At 40.0% G+C, this 17984-nt stretch overlaps 1 protein-coding gene across 4 annotated transcripts in view; it reads right to left on the bottom strand.

Annotated features, from left to right (window-relative positions):
• Positions 1–17984, bottom strand: part of KCNQ5 (potassium voltage-gated channel subfamily Q member 5) — a 476049-nt gene that overhangs the window by 160422 nt on the left and 297643 nt on the right. For all 4 annotated transcript variants that reach the window (XM_081828546.1, XM_081828547.1, XM_081828548.1 and 1 more), the window contains exon 2: positions 8128–8218. In XM_081828546.1, coding sequence (XP_081684672.1) covers positions 8128–8218 — 91 coding nt within the window. The remainder of the gene's footprint in view (positions 1–8127; positions 8219–17984) is intronic.

Below are 17984 nucleotides of genomic sequence, written 5' to 3'. Positions count from 1 at the left end.
TACAATGCTACCCTTTCCAGTGGACTTCTCTAACCATACTACCTATTCCTCTTTTCTGCTTTACTTTTATTTATAACACTTAATATATTGATTTGCCGAATTGTTTACTGTCTATCTTCCCCATAAAAATGTGAGTTCCACGAGGACAGAGATTTTGCCTGTTTTGTTCATTGCTATCTCCTCAGGGCCCAATAGAATGCCTTGCTCGTATTGGGTGCTGCATAATTATTGTTAAATAAATAAATGAGGGAGGAGATACAATGTCAGGTAGCCTGTACTCAGGGAAATTAGAGGGAAGAAACAGTTTATTGGACTCAGCTTTGACCCAGGTTTCAAATGGTGGACATTATTTAAGCCTGGAAGGGCAGTAAGGGTAGAGCATTCTTCTTTTTATTGCCAATCATCGTGCGCTCTGTTGTTTTCCAGCAACCCTCTGATGTTTATTATATCACCTTGTTTCTCTCTTTCTCTCTCAGTTGAATATACTTTTGTGGCGCTCAGAAGGACACAGGAGATCAGCATCAGCATGAACCTGATGGAGTGTGGTTCACTCAGAGCACTAAGGATGTCTGCGGCACTTCTTCTCAAGTCTGGAAACAAAATTGCGCAGGGCAGCTCTCTGATAGACCGGTCACTTGGCCAGACACGAGGGCTCGCACCAGAAACATGTAAAGTTCTTTCCTTCCTGATTATAGATGGAGGCGTGGTCTTTTTCAGGTACAATTTCATTACCTTTAACTCGAACAAGTCTTTCCCCTGATATGTGAAACACTTTTCACAGGATAACTTACTATATTATTATCCCTCTGTTAAGATTCAGCGTAGGTGTTAAACTACTCCTGCTTTTTCTTTTCAGTCATCAGCAGATTGATGAGGATTGTTAGTCTCCATGAATCATTTTAAAGTTTATTTGCATTTTCCTTGATGAAAGACAAGCAAAGGAAAATAATTGCAGTTTTCAATGTTCATTGGGGTATTCTGAGAGCTTTCTGCAGTAAATTACAGGGATGTGATAAACATAAAGAAGCATCACTCATTCCTCATATCTGATTGCTTAATATCTCATACTCTGTCACTTCCATTACAAACATAAAATTTAATATCCTCAAATGGATTCTTATCCTTATACTCTGCTATCCTCTCTTACAATGTTTAATGCCAGAACTTTAAATGTAAAGACTTAATGTAATCTTCTACATCAAACCCATTTAATTTTATGCACAAACCCTTCTACTTTTCAGGGACAGGCAGATATGTTTGTGGCTGGTTACCCACCCCCCCCTTTACTAATACTGACAGGTGGGAAATGGCCACATCTCTGATTCTTCAATACCATGTGAGATAATGGATGCTCATACAGCAATGAAAAAAAAAACCCCACATACACCTATATTAGAGAAAGAAAACAAACATGTAACACAGATTAATTATGTAGTTATTAGCTTTTCAAGGGGACTCTTCACTTTACAAAAGGATTCACTACAGATTTTCTTTAAATAGCAAGCTCCATTAGTGCATTTAAGATATAATTAGATCCGTCTAAATTGGATTCGTACAATTTCAGGAACTGATTCATTGTGCAAAGAAACAGCAAACCCATGTTTGCTTCGCTACATGAAGCAAAACCAGCAAAACTAGCAAAACTAGCAAAACTAGCAAATATGCATATGCTCTGTTGAGAAGGTGCCAAACACCCAGATGTTTGGGAAAACCTGAATATTTGACCATGTGTTTGAGTATTCAACCAGATGCTTAGCACAATCCATTTGTGGTTTGGAGTCTTTTCTAACACAGCAGGAGGGTAGAGAAGCAAAAATACGGAAACATTCTCTATCTTGCTAAAATGATAATGGCATTCCTTTTATTGCTTGTGGGTGGGCAATTTTAGAAATAACCACCTTCGATGTAAATGTGGCATATAACATATGTCACTTCCATTAATGGAGAGGTCATCTATTTTCAATGGGTTGAACAATCTATATTTTAAGACCTAAAATGAATACTTTAAAACTAATGGGGAAGGCCAGATTATTCAATGGAGAGGAAATGCATTCTAAACAGCATTGTTCTTAAGAAGGTGGGACATGAAATGCTAAAACATACAACCTCAGGCTAATGAAATCAAAACAAACCAAAACAAAACTTTCCACAGTAGTTTAACCTGGAAATAAAAGAGTTTCCTTTAACGTTGCTCACCTGAGCAATGGAAGCTGGGACTAGAAGGCACAACTTTATGCTTGACTATTTACCCCAAAGATCAGGCTTTTGATTGTTTATAAAATAGTATTTAGAATTCTTGATACAAAGAACTTATAGTGGTCCCAACTGATACACCCATTTGTGGTAAATTAGTAAGTACACTTTGTATGAAAGAAAGAAACTTATTCTAAGTAAAAGGATTGTAGGCATCACTGGGCATATATGGAGCCCAAAGAAACCTTGAACCTTTGTGACTGCTTCATTGAGCAGTGGCAAATGCACTTTGGTAGGACTTGTTAGTCTCGACTAACAGGCAGGAGAATTCGGGTTGCTGGATGCCGTGAAGATAGCCCAGGCTTTTCATCAGCCAGGCCTAGGCTGGAATCTTAGCTCGGTCTCATACCCAGTGCACGATCTTGCACAACTTAATTAGCCATTTGGTAAACGAGAGGACTAATACTTGAACTGAACATCTCTTATGGTTTGTCTTCATAAGAAATCAATGAGTCTGATAAATGAAAGGTACTTAAATAATGCTAGCGCCCTTTCAGTTTTGAAGAATTTACAAAACATAGGAAATGAACACCAGCTTTTAATTGTCCTTGGTATTTGGGTACACGTCTTCATACTATATTCTGGAGTTCATAAATTTTATCCCCAGAGTGAGGGCAGAGCAAGCCGTCCTGTCAGACCTAGTTTTCCCTGCCCAGGGCTCCGCCCAGCAGATGCCAGCACTGGGAGAAGTACTTGGAAAGCCATGAGCGTTTTCCTCAGATGCATTTACCAAAGAACTACGACAATAAGAATCTGTTCATTAGTCACCAAAAATTAGTGGTTATTATGAACACATACCTCTCTCTGAATGTGTGCCATTGAGTCACTTTCAGTTAGATGAACATGTTTGTATAGAAAGCTGCCATAAAAAAAAGAGAGCTGCCATAATTAGCAGTGTTTGTGGTGAGAAAATTCTAGCAAAGATACTTGTTTTCTATTAGAAAAGTGTGATATTTTCTCAGATGTAGCATTTTCAAATATTCCCCTGTTCACTGTCCTTATTAGGCTTCATTATATATGGAAGAACCAGTGATTATAATATTTTCCAACTTTCCCTGTGCTGAGCCCTGTTCGAAGCACTTGAACTTAGCTAATCCTCACAATTTTATGAAGTAGGCTGTGTTATTCTCCACTTTTAACAGATGAGAAAACAAAGACAGAAGAGTGGTTTCCCAAAGGCACACATATAAAAAAGTGGTAGAAGTGGAATTTGAACTCATCGTACCCAGCTCTAGAGTCTAGATCACGTTCTCAAGTCTGTGCCCCACTGTTTCTGTGGAGAGAAACAAGGGAACCTGGTGTATAGTATGAAATCCCAGGTCGCACAACTGAGAAGAATAAAACAGCAAATTCCCACAGAATTTGTGTGTATCTGATGAGGGAGCTGAAGGCAGGCTGGGGACAAAGCAGAAGCTGACACCTCACAATGCCCCCCGCCCTCCCCCCATGGGATATGTGTGACATTCCTCAGGCACTCCTGGTGCCCTGAAGCTAAGGAAAGGAAAAACAAATGGTTAATTTATAGAGATCACAGTACGCAGGGCATGAGTCTTCCTCAGTTTACAAAAGTCTTAGCAATTTACAAGAACAAAAGCATTTCTATCAATAACCTATCTTCCAGAAGGAAACGTAGTACAATTAAATTGTCCTTATAACCTGCAGCCCATTGACAGATACATGAAGCTGGCAGAGTTACGTTCCTCCAGGAAAGCTCCCAACTATCTTCATGTTAATGCCTTGCTAGAAGGAAAAACAACCTTAACTTGACAAAGGCAAGGCCTCTGGTATCTTAGGAGGCTTCTTTAGCATATGAAAGTTCTTTTGAAACCTCCCTTTTCCTTACCTCCCCCAACTCCTAAGTATATAATTAGCCACCCCTCACAACCCCGGAGCAGCAGCTCTTTCTGCCCACGGGTCCTGTCCCTGTGCTTTAAAAATCACCATTTTGCACCAAAGACGTCTCAAGAATTCTTCCTTGGTTGTGGGCTCCAGACTCTACCCCACCGAACCTCACCTATATTCCAAAACCCCAACATATCCATTTGGCTTGTAACCAAGGCAAGTAATTTACAAGTATCTAAGTAGCCCTGGGAGTGTGATTCTAGATGAGAATGACAAGGTCTCTTCCCTTGGGGTGAGGAAGGAGAGCTGAAGACTCCATGGGAACTCCAGGAGGTGGGCAAGACCAAGTCCGAAGCAATGGCCTGCCCCTAGTATGGTGGTCCTCTCAAGGAAACAGATGGAAGGTATGAGTGTCACAGGGGGCTTGGAAAGTTTGTCTAGGAGCCAGTTTGCCTGTTGTGTGCTCCCTGTCAGTGTGGGCGCCTGCTACTTGCACAGAAATGGAATTACAGTTAGAATATAGGGACATCTTTTAAAATGTAAAAAAAAAAAACAAAAACACATGGGACAGAGCTATGAAAAAATACATAATCTTGACGTATCATTTATATACAGTTCCTCTAAATTTATTTCTCTGGTGTTTTATTTGTGGCCAAAAGTGTACAAAAGTGACATTATTATAAATTTTTGCAAACATTTTAAAAGCCATTCATATTACTATTTGGATGGCAATTCTTTAGATATGCTTCATAAAATGTTCACTAAAAACATTGCTTGTCAGAATTGTGTTCTATGAATTGTTTGATTAGATATTCAGAAGACGGACTTTGAAATCAGATTAACTGTCTCAAACATACACATTAAAAGAATAACTAAGATTCCCTAAACCATTAAGATATCTCTTGTTTTTTTTCCAATATTCTACAGCTGACTGAACTTTTATGATACGCTAATTGTGAAAAAGAATTAAAATATGCATGCTTTTCCAATTTATTAATTGCTAAATAAGAAAATAAAAACAAAGCCTAGACTTGAATTTTTTTTTTTTTTTGGTCTACATAAAGCATAATTTTTTTTTTTCTTAGCATTTGCCTGGCTAGCTCAGTCAGGAGAGCATGAGACTTTTAAATAAAACATCCTTTTTGGCGAAACACTGATGAAGAAGAATAACGTCAGGGAAATCTTAGACCTGCAACACAGCCTGCATATTTCTAGGTAGGTTTTAAGAATACACTTTGGTTTAAAACATACACCTTGACCATTTATCCCCATAGCACAACAACAGGAGGATAAGCAAGCGCTCTTCTTATGGAAGCATAGCAACCTTTCTGAGAACGTGTATCTGCAGTAATCACTGTATTGCTCAAAACAAGGGCCTCATTTGCATAATGGGACTGGTTTCTACTTTGCTAAATCCAAAGGCATTCAAGACTAAGAGAGGAAAGAAGAGACCCCAATGGCCAACAGGTACAGGAAAAGGTGCTCAGCATCACTGATCACTGGCGAAATGCAAATCAAACCCACAGTGAGGTATCACCTCACACCTGTTAGAATGGCTAGTATAAAAAAGACAAGAGGTAACAAATGCTGGGGAGGTTGGGGAGAAAAGGGAACCACTGGGTACTGTTGATGGGAAAGCAAACTGGTACAGCCACTGTGGAAAACAGTATGGAGGTTCCTGAAAAGAATTAAAAATAGAACTCCCTTTGATCCAGCAATCTCACTTGTGGGTATGTATCTGAAGGAAGTAGAATCACCGCATACATACACACAATGGAATATTATTCAGCCATAAAAAGAAGGAAATCTTGCCATTTGTGACAACATGGATGGACCTTGAGGGCCTTAGGCTTAGTGAGATAAGTCAGACAGAGAAAGACAAATACTGCATGGTCTCATATGTAAAATCTAAAAAACAAAAAACCCTGAACTCATAGAAACAGAGTAGACTGATGGTTGCGGGGAGGGCGTGGGGTGGGGGTGGGGTAAGGGTGAAGGTGGTCAGAGGATGCAAGCTCGAAGTTATAAGACAAACCAGTTCCAAGGATCTAACATACAGCATCGTGACTATAGTTAGAGATAGTGTAGTGTATACTTGAAAATTACTAAGAGAGTATGTCTTAGAAATTCTTACCACACACACACAAAACGGTAACTATGTGAGACAATCAATCATTTTGCATATATACATATATAACGTCATCAAATGATACACCTTAAACTTACACAATGTTATATGTCAATTATATCTCAATAAAGTTGGCAAACAACAAAAAAACCCAGCTGAGGGATATGTGACAACATCTACATTATCTACTCAAATGCACCCTAGTTACTAAACTGTAATGAACTGTTCACTGCTCAAAAAGTTTTAAAAATCAAGATATGAATCAGCCGTGGGCTTTTTAATAGCATATTTAGAAACTCATTAGTAATGTCTATTTAGACTATTTAGAAACTCGTTAGCAATGGAGGAATTTATATTTCAGAGATTTGAAGGATGTAAACCTAACATTTTGAATTCTTGACCTGGTCATGAAAAATTCCTTTTTATGGGATTCTTAATGCTTGATTCATTCATAATAGATATCACTGGTCTTGCAGTAGATCCAGTTTCTCATGTTTCCGAGTCTAGAAGTCAGATTTACTTTTTCAATCAAAAATTCCCAGTTGTAATTCTGTGTATGAACCCAAAAGCCAGCTGTGCCTTAGACCCTGGGCTCAAGGTCATTTGTTGTTACCAAAGGGGTACATGAGGCTAAAAGCCCACTTGCTACCCAAATGGAAACCTCATAAATGAAACAAATTCCCAGTGTGCTTTTTGGTCTGTTTTCTACGCTGGGTTTCCAAATAGTAACCTTAACATTAACAATATACCGCTGAGCACAATTTGTATGGAAACAAATTGGGATAGATTTGTTCCAGGCTCAGAAGTGATTTCTCCCTGATGTAGGACAGAGACTTGATGAAGTCTTAGTAACGTCAAGCACAAACTAGCCATCTGAAAGCATAGGTAGGAAGAACAGCTGCTCTCAGCTCAGGTTACATGAGTTGAGATCTTTCAGTTTCACCTTCAAGGTAAGAATACTTTTCTTATATTAAATGCTTATTGCTGTACATAACCAACATCTCTTTATTAGGGCACAGAAGCCAGCTTCCCCCCATACCCTTTCTCTCTCCTCCTCTGTAGTCCACCAGGTTTTACAGAAGCGAATTGTTTCAACTTATAGTACATTCAGACAGTTCTGAGACTGTCAAGTCTGATGTTTTTGCACTAAGTGAGTGGATCAAAAATGGATATAAATGAACCAAACTTTCAATCAGATGGGAATCTGAGTATACAGTGATATAGTTTAGTTGTAATAGAAAGTAAAAGAGCTTAAAAGGCCCAGAATAATTCAGACTAAAATATCTTGGGGTCTTTTTCCATTTTGAAATGAATTGAGCAATTCTGTGTGGTTGAGGATTGACAGCATAATGGAAACAGAGCTAACTGCAGAATTTCTTACCAGGCAGGTAACTGCATTAGCAGCAAAACTCATAAAGTAGTCTGTTGGTTGAAAAGAGCATGAAGGAGCCTTCTGTTTTCTTATGAGGTGCTATATTCTCGTAGTTCTGGGCTAATTACACTGACCTACTGCCAAATTGCAGTTATTGGAAAATGCTCTCTATTCTGTGACTTTGAGCAATATTATGAGAGACCTCATGGATATTGATTCTTATAATTTGTTTATTACCATAGATAAACATAAGTAAAACTGCTTCCAAGTCCTGCCTTCTATTTTTGATGTAACTATAACATAAGATATTGCTATGTAATAGTAACACTGAGTATCTGTATATATTTCTGAGGACTGACTAAACGTTAAAATGGCAGGCCAATATTTCAGTGATCTTTGAGAGTTTTATACTTCACAGCAACTCTCTTCTTTTCTAGATAGAACTTTTTGTGGGATACAATGCATAGCATAAATGTTATAGACAGTTCTTATACAAACTTTATGTACATTTTTGCTCATATGTATCACTTACCAGAATCAAGAGGCAACTTGAGGCCAATTTTGTGTGCTCAGGGATGGTGGAAAACACTGACAAAATCAAGCAACCAAAGACAAGGAGAAAACTGTAAAACAACAACAAAAAAGAGAAATCTGATAAGAACCTTGCCTTATCATGACAGACTTCATTTCTTGTTTCTATAGTTTAAAGCACCAGACCCATTTGAATTGGCACTGATTAAATCATAAAAGCCTCGGAAGGGACTAGCCATTTTGAATATCAAAATATAATACGGGGGCGTCTGGGTAGCTCAGTCGGTTAATCATCCGACTCTTGATTTCAGCTCAGGTCTTGATCTCAGGGTCCTGAGATCGAGCCCTGTGTTGGGCTCTGCCCTGGGCCCAGAGCCCGCTTAAAATTCTCTCTCTCCCTCTCCCTCTGCCCACCCCCCCCACTCCTTCCTCTCTCTCTCTCTCTCTATGTGTAAATACAATGTATTGTGCACATGGAGTTCCTTTACAACTTCATCGATGAAGAGAATGTTGCGTCTGTGTTGCCTGCCATATTTAAACGTCTGCATTTGAGAATGTGTGAACTTTCCATAAATCCTCTCACAAGAGGGGAGAAAGGCCCCGAAAGTGTGTTCTTGCTTTCCTACCCTGGGAGCACATGCCACAGCTGTTCTCTTATCAAAGAAGCAGAATCCACCTCACATTCGGCAGTGGTGGTGACCCATCAAATGTTCTAAGTGGCTGTTACTAAGCCACTGGCTCATTTTCACAGTCTAATTTTGCTCATGGATACTTGCTTGTCATTCCTTTATAATATTAATAAGAACAGAAAAGGAAGGGAACGATTTCTTCTGCTCCCCATGTACTTTCCATTTCCCAGCAAACTGCTAAAAGAGATGACCCCTCAGCTCTGTCTATTCATACCACAGTGCTAGGGAGCAGAAGTGAGGAGCAGAATTTTCTGCCAATCTACAGACATTTTTATTCCCCAAATTATGGTACTCTCAGGATCTGGGAGTGTGGAGCTGAGTTCCCAAGGAAAATGTCTAATAAAAAGAGAAGGCTGTGTTTTAGGTTGAAGTTATTTATCCTAAAATGCAAGATTAAAAAACAAACAAACAGTGGCACCTGGGTGGCTCAGTCGGTTAAGCGATGGACTATTGGTATTGGCTCAGGTCGTGATCTCAGGATCTTAGGGTCATGGGATTGAGCCCCACATCGGGCTCCGTTCTCAGCACAGAGTCTGTTTGTTCCTCTCCCTCTGCTCCTCCCCCAACCCCCCACTCATGCACTCTCACTCTTTCAAATAAATAAATAAAACCTTAAAAAAAACAACCAATACCTGAGCTCTAGGACATACCTTTTACTTTTACGTATTTCCGGGAAGCTCATACAGTAATCTCCCCTAAAATATCAGTTTCCACATTCATTTGTATGGCGCTGGAGTTAATCTCTGCCTCCTTAGGCTTGCCCTGACACGTCATCCAAGTCTTTCTACCGCACTTGACTGGGAGCTCCCAAGGACCTATAGCCAGGGATTGGTAAATTATGGCCTAGGGAACAAACCTGGCCCCTAAAGCCTGTTTTTGTAAATAAAGTTTTATTGTCACATAGCTACACCCATTTGCTTACATCTTGTCTATGGCCGCTTTCATGCTACAGCTGCAGAACTAAATAGTTGTGGCAGAACAATATGGCACACAAGACTAAAATATGTACTCACTGACCCTTTTAGAGGAGAAGTTTGTGGACCCTTAACCAATACCATGTACTCCTTATTTCTTTATATCTATTCCAACACAGAACCAAGTGGAAGTTCATAATTGCTTATGTTCTATATGTTGATAATAATTACTAACATGGACATGGTGCTAAGCACTTTCATATGCATTATCCATGTTATCCTCACAAATTTATGGAGTAGAAATATGATTATTCCCATTTTACAGATATGAAAACTGAGAATTAAGACCATTTTATAACTCATCCAAGGCTGTGTAGCAGAAAGAGGGTTTAGCACTGTTTGCCCTTGAGCTGCTGCCCAGTGTTGCTGAATGAACTGAATAGATGAGAATGGCAGTAACATTGTTGATTCTGCAAGACCTTTGGGGATACTTCTCTCTCTCTTCAAACTGAGAGGGAAGTAATTATCATTTCAAATAGACGAAGTCTCCAAGGAAAAGGAGTCTACAAGTGAAAAAAATCTAGAATACGTCGTTAATAACTGCTCACTATACTTTTGACTCATGCATCTAACAATTCAGGATACTCTGGATTATACTTTGAGTTGGCCTTAATGGAATGGAAATTGTAAGCCGGAAATGGAATTCCAGCGCACCTACAAAGCCCCAAACTACTAATGAGAAAATGAAATTCAGGGATCACTCAGATAGTTAGGAGGATGATGTGGCATCAGGTAAAGACGGCCACAGACGTTTCCCCTCTTTGTGAGTAGCTGTTATCTAGGTATGCTCTCCTTTTCCAGGCTTACCAGAAACCATTAGGAAAAGCAAGCAGGGCATTACTTAATGACTAAGACTTCTTCTTCCTCCAAGAGCATCCCAGTGGTATGTTCATGGTCTCTATGTTTGTGTTTAAAACAGGACTATAATAATCATGAGTCCTTTTGCTAGTTCCTTCTTCACTAATATTTGGGTGTTGCTTAAATTTTTTCCTTCATGTCACTACTTTGCCCCTTTTCTTTCTTGAAATTTTACACTGTTTACTAACAAGAGTAGTTTCTGTACTAGAATTCTGTTACGTCTATACGGGGCCATCTGAAGACAGCAAGCCAAAGGCCTCCATTGTTCAGGCTGCCCAAAGGGCTATGCATAGACAAATACATTCATTAATTCACTAATTCCTCCTTTCCTCAATCACTCATCCATTTAGCCAATCAGCAAATACTGATTAAGTATATAATACTGGGCTGAGTCATTTTTTTGCCTTGACAGAGTTTAGGGTCTATTGAGGTATACAGAGTAGTAAACAGAAAATTAAATAAATATGAAATTTATTAAATTATTTTAATTTATATTAATTCAGTTTAAATAAAATAATATTAAGTAAATAAACATTGAACAAGAGTAAACAGAAAATTAAGATTCTGAGTGATGATTGCAAAGATTGGGAAAATACAGGGGATGACAGGAGTATATAGGAGAGAAGGGGTTAGGCAGGACTGCTCACTCCCTTTGAGGAGCTGAGTGCGAAGTAAAAATGCAGGCCCTTGTTGAAAAACTGTGAAGAGGCACCTGGGTGGCTCAACTGGTTAAGCATCTGACACACGGGTTTCGGCTCAGGTCATGATCTCAGGGTTGTGAGAGCAAACCCTGCACCGGGCTCTGCCCTCAGTGTGGATCTGCCTGGAATTCTCTCCCTCTGCTTCCCCCGTGCTCCTCCCCTCGCTCATGCATGCTCTCTCTCAAATGAAAAAAATCTTAAAAAAAAAACTATTAAGAATTTTAAGATGGTGACAGCAAAGCATGGCAGCAATTGTGGCACTCTTGTAGGTGCTGGGCTTTGTGGGAGCACACAGGTTGCACGCCTGTGAAGCCAGACTTGGGGTTAGGAAGACTTCCTGGAGAAAGCGATGGTCAGACTGAGCCCTGAAGGCCCAGCAGGAGTTAGCGCGATGCTTTGAATGGCTGGGGAGAAGGAGCGTTCTGGTCCGTGAGACCATGTGGGTGAAGGTCAGAAGCAAGCACAGCATCACTAAAATTACCAGTTAATAAATTAGTGTTAGTGAACACCTGCTTATCCTTCAGCGGTACATGAAAAGTGTAAGGCAGGTCATCCCGGTAAATTCATTATTTTGCGTAGGAATCATTTCAGTCCAATTGAAAACATGTACTGAGTACCCACTGTGAAAAAACAGTGTACCAAACACTACTGAGGTACAAGGGATACATTAAAGCGTCTGTATTTTTAAGGAATAAAAAAATCTAATACAGCTGGAGTTTAAGTAAAAACAAAGAAATCTAACGTGGTTGGTAAGATGAACACACAGTAGTCCCCCCTTAGCTGTGGTTTTGCTTTTTGTGGTTTCAGTTACCAGTGGTCAGCCATAGTACAGAAGCAGATGAGCCTACTTCCGACAGGTCAGTAGGACCCTGGGGCTACATCGCAATGCCTATGTCATTCACCTCACTTTCCTCATCATGTAGTCAGTTTATCATCTTACGTCATCACAAGAAGGAGAAGGGTGAGTACAGTACAATAAGGTATTTTGAGAGAGGGAAAGACCACATTCACATAACTTCTATTATAGAATATTGTTACAACTATTCTATTTTATTATTATTTATTGTTGTTAATCTCTTACTGTGCCTAATTTATACCTTAATCTTTATCATGGGTATGTATGCATAGGAAAAAAACAGTGTATATAGGGTTTGGTACTATCCATGGTTTCAGGCATCCACAGTGGGTCTTAGAACATGTCCCCTGCAGATAAGGGGGGACTACTGTACTGGATCATAATGAAGGGTAGAGGCTGATAAATGCTAAGAAAAATGTTATAGAGGCTGAAAGTGGGAGGGGGCTCTTCTATTCAGTTGGGAATGGTGGAAGCACATCAGGAAAGTCCTCATAAATTGGTGATGCTTGAGATTGTTTTTGAAGGAAGGGTAGGCTTGCAACAAGAGAACTTTCTGGAGAAACACATTCTAGAAGGAGAGTATATGAGAAAGGTAATAAGGCAAAAAAATAAATGAAGTAAAATATCTGTTCCTTGTTTCATGAACAGAAAGTTATCAAGTTTGTAGCACAGGGTGAGACAGGTGCTGAATTGGGAGTCTGGGCCATGATGTGGAGAGGCTTGTATGGCAGGATCTGTCTTAAGTTCCCTAGATAATGGAGAGCCATTGAAGATTTTTTTTTTTAAAGATTTTATTTATTTATTTGACAGAGAGAGAGAGCACAAGCAGGGGGAGTGGGAGAGGGAGAAGCAGGCTCCCCGCCGAGCAGGGAGCCCGATGCAGGACTTGATCCTGGGACTCCAGGATCATGACCTGAGCTGAAGGCAGTCGCTTAACCAACTGAGCCACCCATGCACTCCCCACTGAAGATTTTTGAACAGGGAACTATCATCAGAGTTGCACTCCGGGAAAATCAAATTGGCAGCAGTGTGTGTTAGTTGAGAAGCAGGGGCAAGAGTAATGGTGATGCAGGTTAGGTTGTAAACTAACTGGTGGAAATGAGAACGGAATAGAGAGGGATATTCGAGGGAAGCTGTAAACACAGGAGCTCTCTGACTTGGAGAGTTAAGAAATTGGGCGGCAGAGTTTAGGAAGGGGTGTGGGGGCTGAAAGGTCTGAGGTTTCCATGCATAGTTACTGCGATGCTCCTCAGAAGTCAGGAGGAGAAAAGTCAGGAACGTCAGGAGAAAAAATTAATTTTGAGAAGATGATAAATCCAATTTTAGACATCCACATGGAATTCTGGGTCCAAATCTTGGGCACAAAGTCTGTTTAAAGAGATGGAAGTACTTTTTTCCTAGAGGAAGTGAATGTACAGAACATGTCATTCTGAGGAAAGTGCAGACCAAGCATATAAGGTTTAGGTAAATAAGCATAAAGGATATTTGGGGGACATTTCCTGATCTTGGAGAATGACATCATGGGGAACAATGAATACATTCTGCTATGAATTGGCTTTCAGTAGCATTGCCAGAGAAAGGCTCCCTGGCTGGAGAAAGCCCTGAACTGACAGAATGGCGCCTCTGAGGTGACAGTGTTGAGACATTGGGCTCATTGGCAGTGACATGGTACGCCACCAAGGCTGAGTGTGGTTCTGCTGATGTCACTGCTTTTGAGGTTCCCACACACATGTATCCTGGCAGCTGACCACTACCCACTCCACGTCTTTACTGATGGAATAAAAGTGGGAGCAGTGGCAAGAAACATTTGATATGGGGCGCCTGCGTGACTCAGCAGTTAAGTGTCTGCCTTTGGCTCAGGTCATGATCCCAGGATCCCGGGATCGAGTCCCGCAACGGGCTCCCTGCTCAGCAGAGAGTGTGCGTCTCCCTCCCCTTCCCCTGCTCCTTCTCTCTCTCTCTCACTCACTCTCTCTCTCAAATAAATAAATCAAAAAGAGTCCTTAGATACAGAGTGTCTTAATCTAGGGTCCATTGACCTCCAAGGGGTCTATGGACAGAATTTAGGGGGGCTGTGAGCATGGATGGGAAAAAAATGACCTCTTTGTCACTAACCATGGCAACAAACCATGATGGTATTAGCAGTACTTGTGACTTTGTTACTCAAAGAAATCACAGATATTGTCATATCCCATTTTACAGTTGTAGATGAAACCATAACTGTTTCGTCTTGCATACTTATTTTGCTCATCACTATTTCATGATTATTTATGGTAGTTACTAGTCCCACTTCTGGGTTTTTTAAAAAAAAGTATTAATAAAGAAGCATAGGTATTACTGTATCAGAAACTTGTTCAAAATTTTAATAACAGCATCACCATATAATTTTTTTCTTTTGTAACCACATGTATTTTATACATTTAAAAACATTATTCTGAGGAATGGCTCACAGGCTTCACCAGACTGCTGAAGGGTCCATGGCACAAATGAAAAATTAGGTGCCTGTGGTGGGGATGGGGAGATTAGGAAGGTAGGGGCTGGGAGCTGGAAAATGGCCCATTTTGACATGAGTCACCAACTTAGGGAAGTTTTAAGATCAGTTCCAAAAACTACGGACATTTTCCTTTTATATATTAATCCTGAAATATCGTAAGATCCATATCCCTTCAAAATTATTTTGCAATCGTAATTGGCCTTTATTTTGCCTAAAGCAATCATTTATATTTTGTTTTTGAGGAAATTATCTTTGATGAAGACCTCTGTCTAAAACTTCTCTAGGAGGCAAAGATTATTGCATGAGGAGGACATTTATGATACAAAAATATTACCAGGTCAAAGACCTCTATGTTCATTCAAGGAAATTACCATCAACTTTTCTTGCGGGTTAATGAAGAATCAATTTGTCAGATTTAATTTGGTAAAAAAAAAAAAAAAAAGCTTTACTTGGAAATACCATGGGTGCTTGTGGAACAGATGATGTCTAGCTTCCAAAGCTCGTGCTTCAAGCATGGGTTTGTTTAGCAAGAATTAAAATGATGTGAAAATAAGGCATTCAGAAAAGCTCTGCTGAGGCTTTGCCAAAGGAACCATGGCAAGTTACACAATGTCATTCACCCAAACACACAACCTCCAGCCACTCACAAGCAATTATGAATAATGCAACGAAGACAGGAGAAACGGAGCTGCTGTTTAAAGTAGACATCTCAATGAATTTAGCTCAACGAGGAGGCCAATTAGCAACATGGGCTTTGCAGATTGAAACAACCACACATTTCTACCTAGAAGGTGTTCTCTGCAAGTATTTTGGCAGACTATAAGCTTTCCATAGTATAACTGTCCATTTGAGTCAACTATGAAGAAAGCATTGGGGGAGGGGAGATCTGAAATGCTTGAAATGGAATGGAATCGTGGGATTAAAATAAAGAATGCTAACAGGAAGTAGATATAGAGAGGTTCAAGAAAACAATTCTTCAGAAATATCTTCTGAAGGAAATTCGGTCCAGCCTCTGACTTTTCATAAATTTTTAAGTATTGCTTTGATAAAGTGTATGTTTCAGTATGTTTGATGGAAGGCTTCATGAGTGCATCATGAATTGGGATGACTGGAGTTTGCATACTGGCATTAGTGACCAAAGATGACCCACTGGCTGACATGGCCTTTGCCTGGAGGACATGCTGCCTAGTGAAATCAGAGTCTCGTTATCAGAGGAATGGCTGGAGCCCACTTTTTTCTTCTAGCCTCCTAAATTTACCCTTCTTTCTAAACTTGGCATTTTGCAAAATGTCCTTTCTGCATAATTTTTCCATTAAAGAAGGGCATTTTGCGCATGAACTCCATCCACAGCACACCCAGCTTCCATCGCAATGCAATAAAAATTAAATACGACATTTTTCGTGTCTTTACAGGTGATTTGGAATATTTGATTAAAAACACTGCATGTAAAAACTGGAAACTAAAAAAAAAAAAACAAAACAAAAAACCAAAAAAACCCCCACGCTTCATGATTCTGCTTTTTAAGTGCAATGAGCTCTAAATATTAATAAAGACCTTAATCAATAAATACTATCACTGTAATCTCTGTGAAGTTGCAAAAATAGGGTCATCAGCTAGCAGTTCTCAAAAATGAACTGTGGGCATTTTGCATGTGTGGTGTTAGGAGGAAACCAGCGGGGATGGGAAATAGCTGTTTCTGCTGGCATAGTGTGTTCCTGTAGAGGACTGTGGCTAATGTAAATGAACTAAAACAAGGCAAGAGAACCCATCAGCAAGTTCAAGAGCCTCCCCTCAGAGCAGCCCCTGGAACTGACAACACAGACACAGGGCATGCTCAGCCTGATTCTTGCCCCAGGATCAGGGAATCTGGGTGGCTTGAAGGATTTCTGACTGAGAGCCCTCCCAAGACAGGGATTATTTTTACATCCCTGATAGACAATTGTGCGGCTCTTCTTTGAACCCCTTCAGAATTCTCCCAGCCCTAAGACAGCACAGTCCTGTTACAGACCACTCTCCTACAGGAACACTGCTTTCCCCTCTGAGTCAAGTCTCTTCATTCATGCCCTTTACTTCTGGGTCCTCGCTCAGGCTCTGACCACAAGGACCTGTGCTCCCTCCTCCCTGTGTTCTTTTTGCAGATATTTGAGGTTGGTTTTTATCATCATGACTTTCCTGTCAGTATTCAGATTACACTCAGCCCAGTTCTTTGTCTACTCAGTATATGAAACAATGTCCACATTTGTCACTCTCCCTGTCATTGTTCTTTAAACGTACCCAGCGTGGTCCTACATCTCTCTAAGTTTGATGCAGATCCATTGTTATGCCCCGGTCTAAACAAAAGATTTAACATTTAGTTGTCAACATAAAGTATCTGCACCGTTACTTCTTGCCAGGGAATCTGGCAAAAGTTTGGTTTCAAAAAGGACTGTCTTGAAGATATGCATTTGCTTGTTTTCCTGTATCTTTCCTACCACAGGTCTGGAGCAAACGTGACCATTGACAACCTGTGTATTGGGCCTAATTACCTTCATCAGTCATGGAATTCCTCTCACTAAACTGTGTTTGACTTTTTGCTATTTTCTTGAAGAGCAAAAAGCATTCAACCAATTTACTCTATTGTCAGAGTTTCTCTCTCTTTTTTTTTTTTTTAAAGATTGTATTTATTTGACAGAGAGATAGAGAGCACAAGTAGGCAGAGAGGCAGGCAGAGGGAGAGGGAGAAGCAGGCTCCCCACCAAGCAGGGAGCCTGATGCGGGATTCGATCCCAGGACTCTGGGATCATGACCTGAGCCGAAGGCAGCCACTTAACCGACTGAGCCACCCAGGCGCCCTGTAAGAGTTTCTCCTCACATTGTATTTCCTCAATGAGGTATCATGTGAAAATCTTTTTTCCAGGGGATTTTTCTTGCAACAAGGTGAGTAAATTTGGCTACTTTTAATGAGTTTCTGTTGCTGGATTTATTATGTTAGAAGCCTTCAAACGATTTGTGGATGAAACTGAAGAACTTTTACTAATAAACTTGAATATATCTTGAAAAATGCAATAGAAGCCAAATGACCAGAGAGAGGAAAATATTCTGAGTGTCAAAAAAAAAAAAAAAAGAGTAAAGTAGGGGCCTTGGATTTTGTGTATTGATAGGCTCAATTTTAACTTCTAGAAATACTTCAGATAGAATATTAAGCAAATGACTTCTAATAAATTCAAATGAACAACTATGATTACTAAAAAGAAACACAAGTTCACCAAGAGCAAGAAACATGAAACTATGCTTATTTCCTATTTTG

This window comes from Leptonychotes weddellii, chromosome 8 (genome assembly GCF_054177405.1).
Source record: "Leptonychotes weddellii isolate Sample4059 chromosome 8, ASM5417740v2, whole genome shotgun sequence".
Lineage (NCBI taxonomy): Eukaryota > Metazoa > Chordata > Mammalia > Carnivora > Phocidae > Leptonychotes > Leptonychotes weddellii.
The sequence above is the reverse complement of the archived record's forward strand: the minus strand, read 5'-3'. Positions and strand labels throughout refer to the sequence as shown.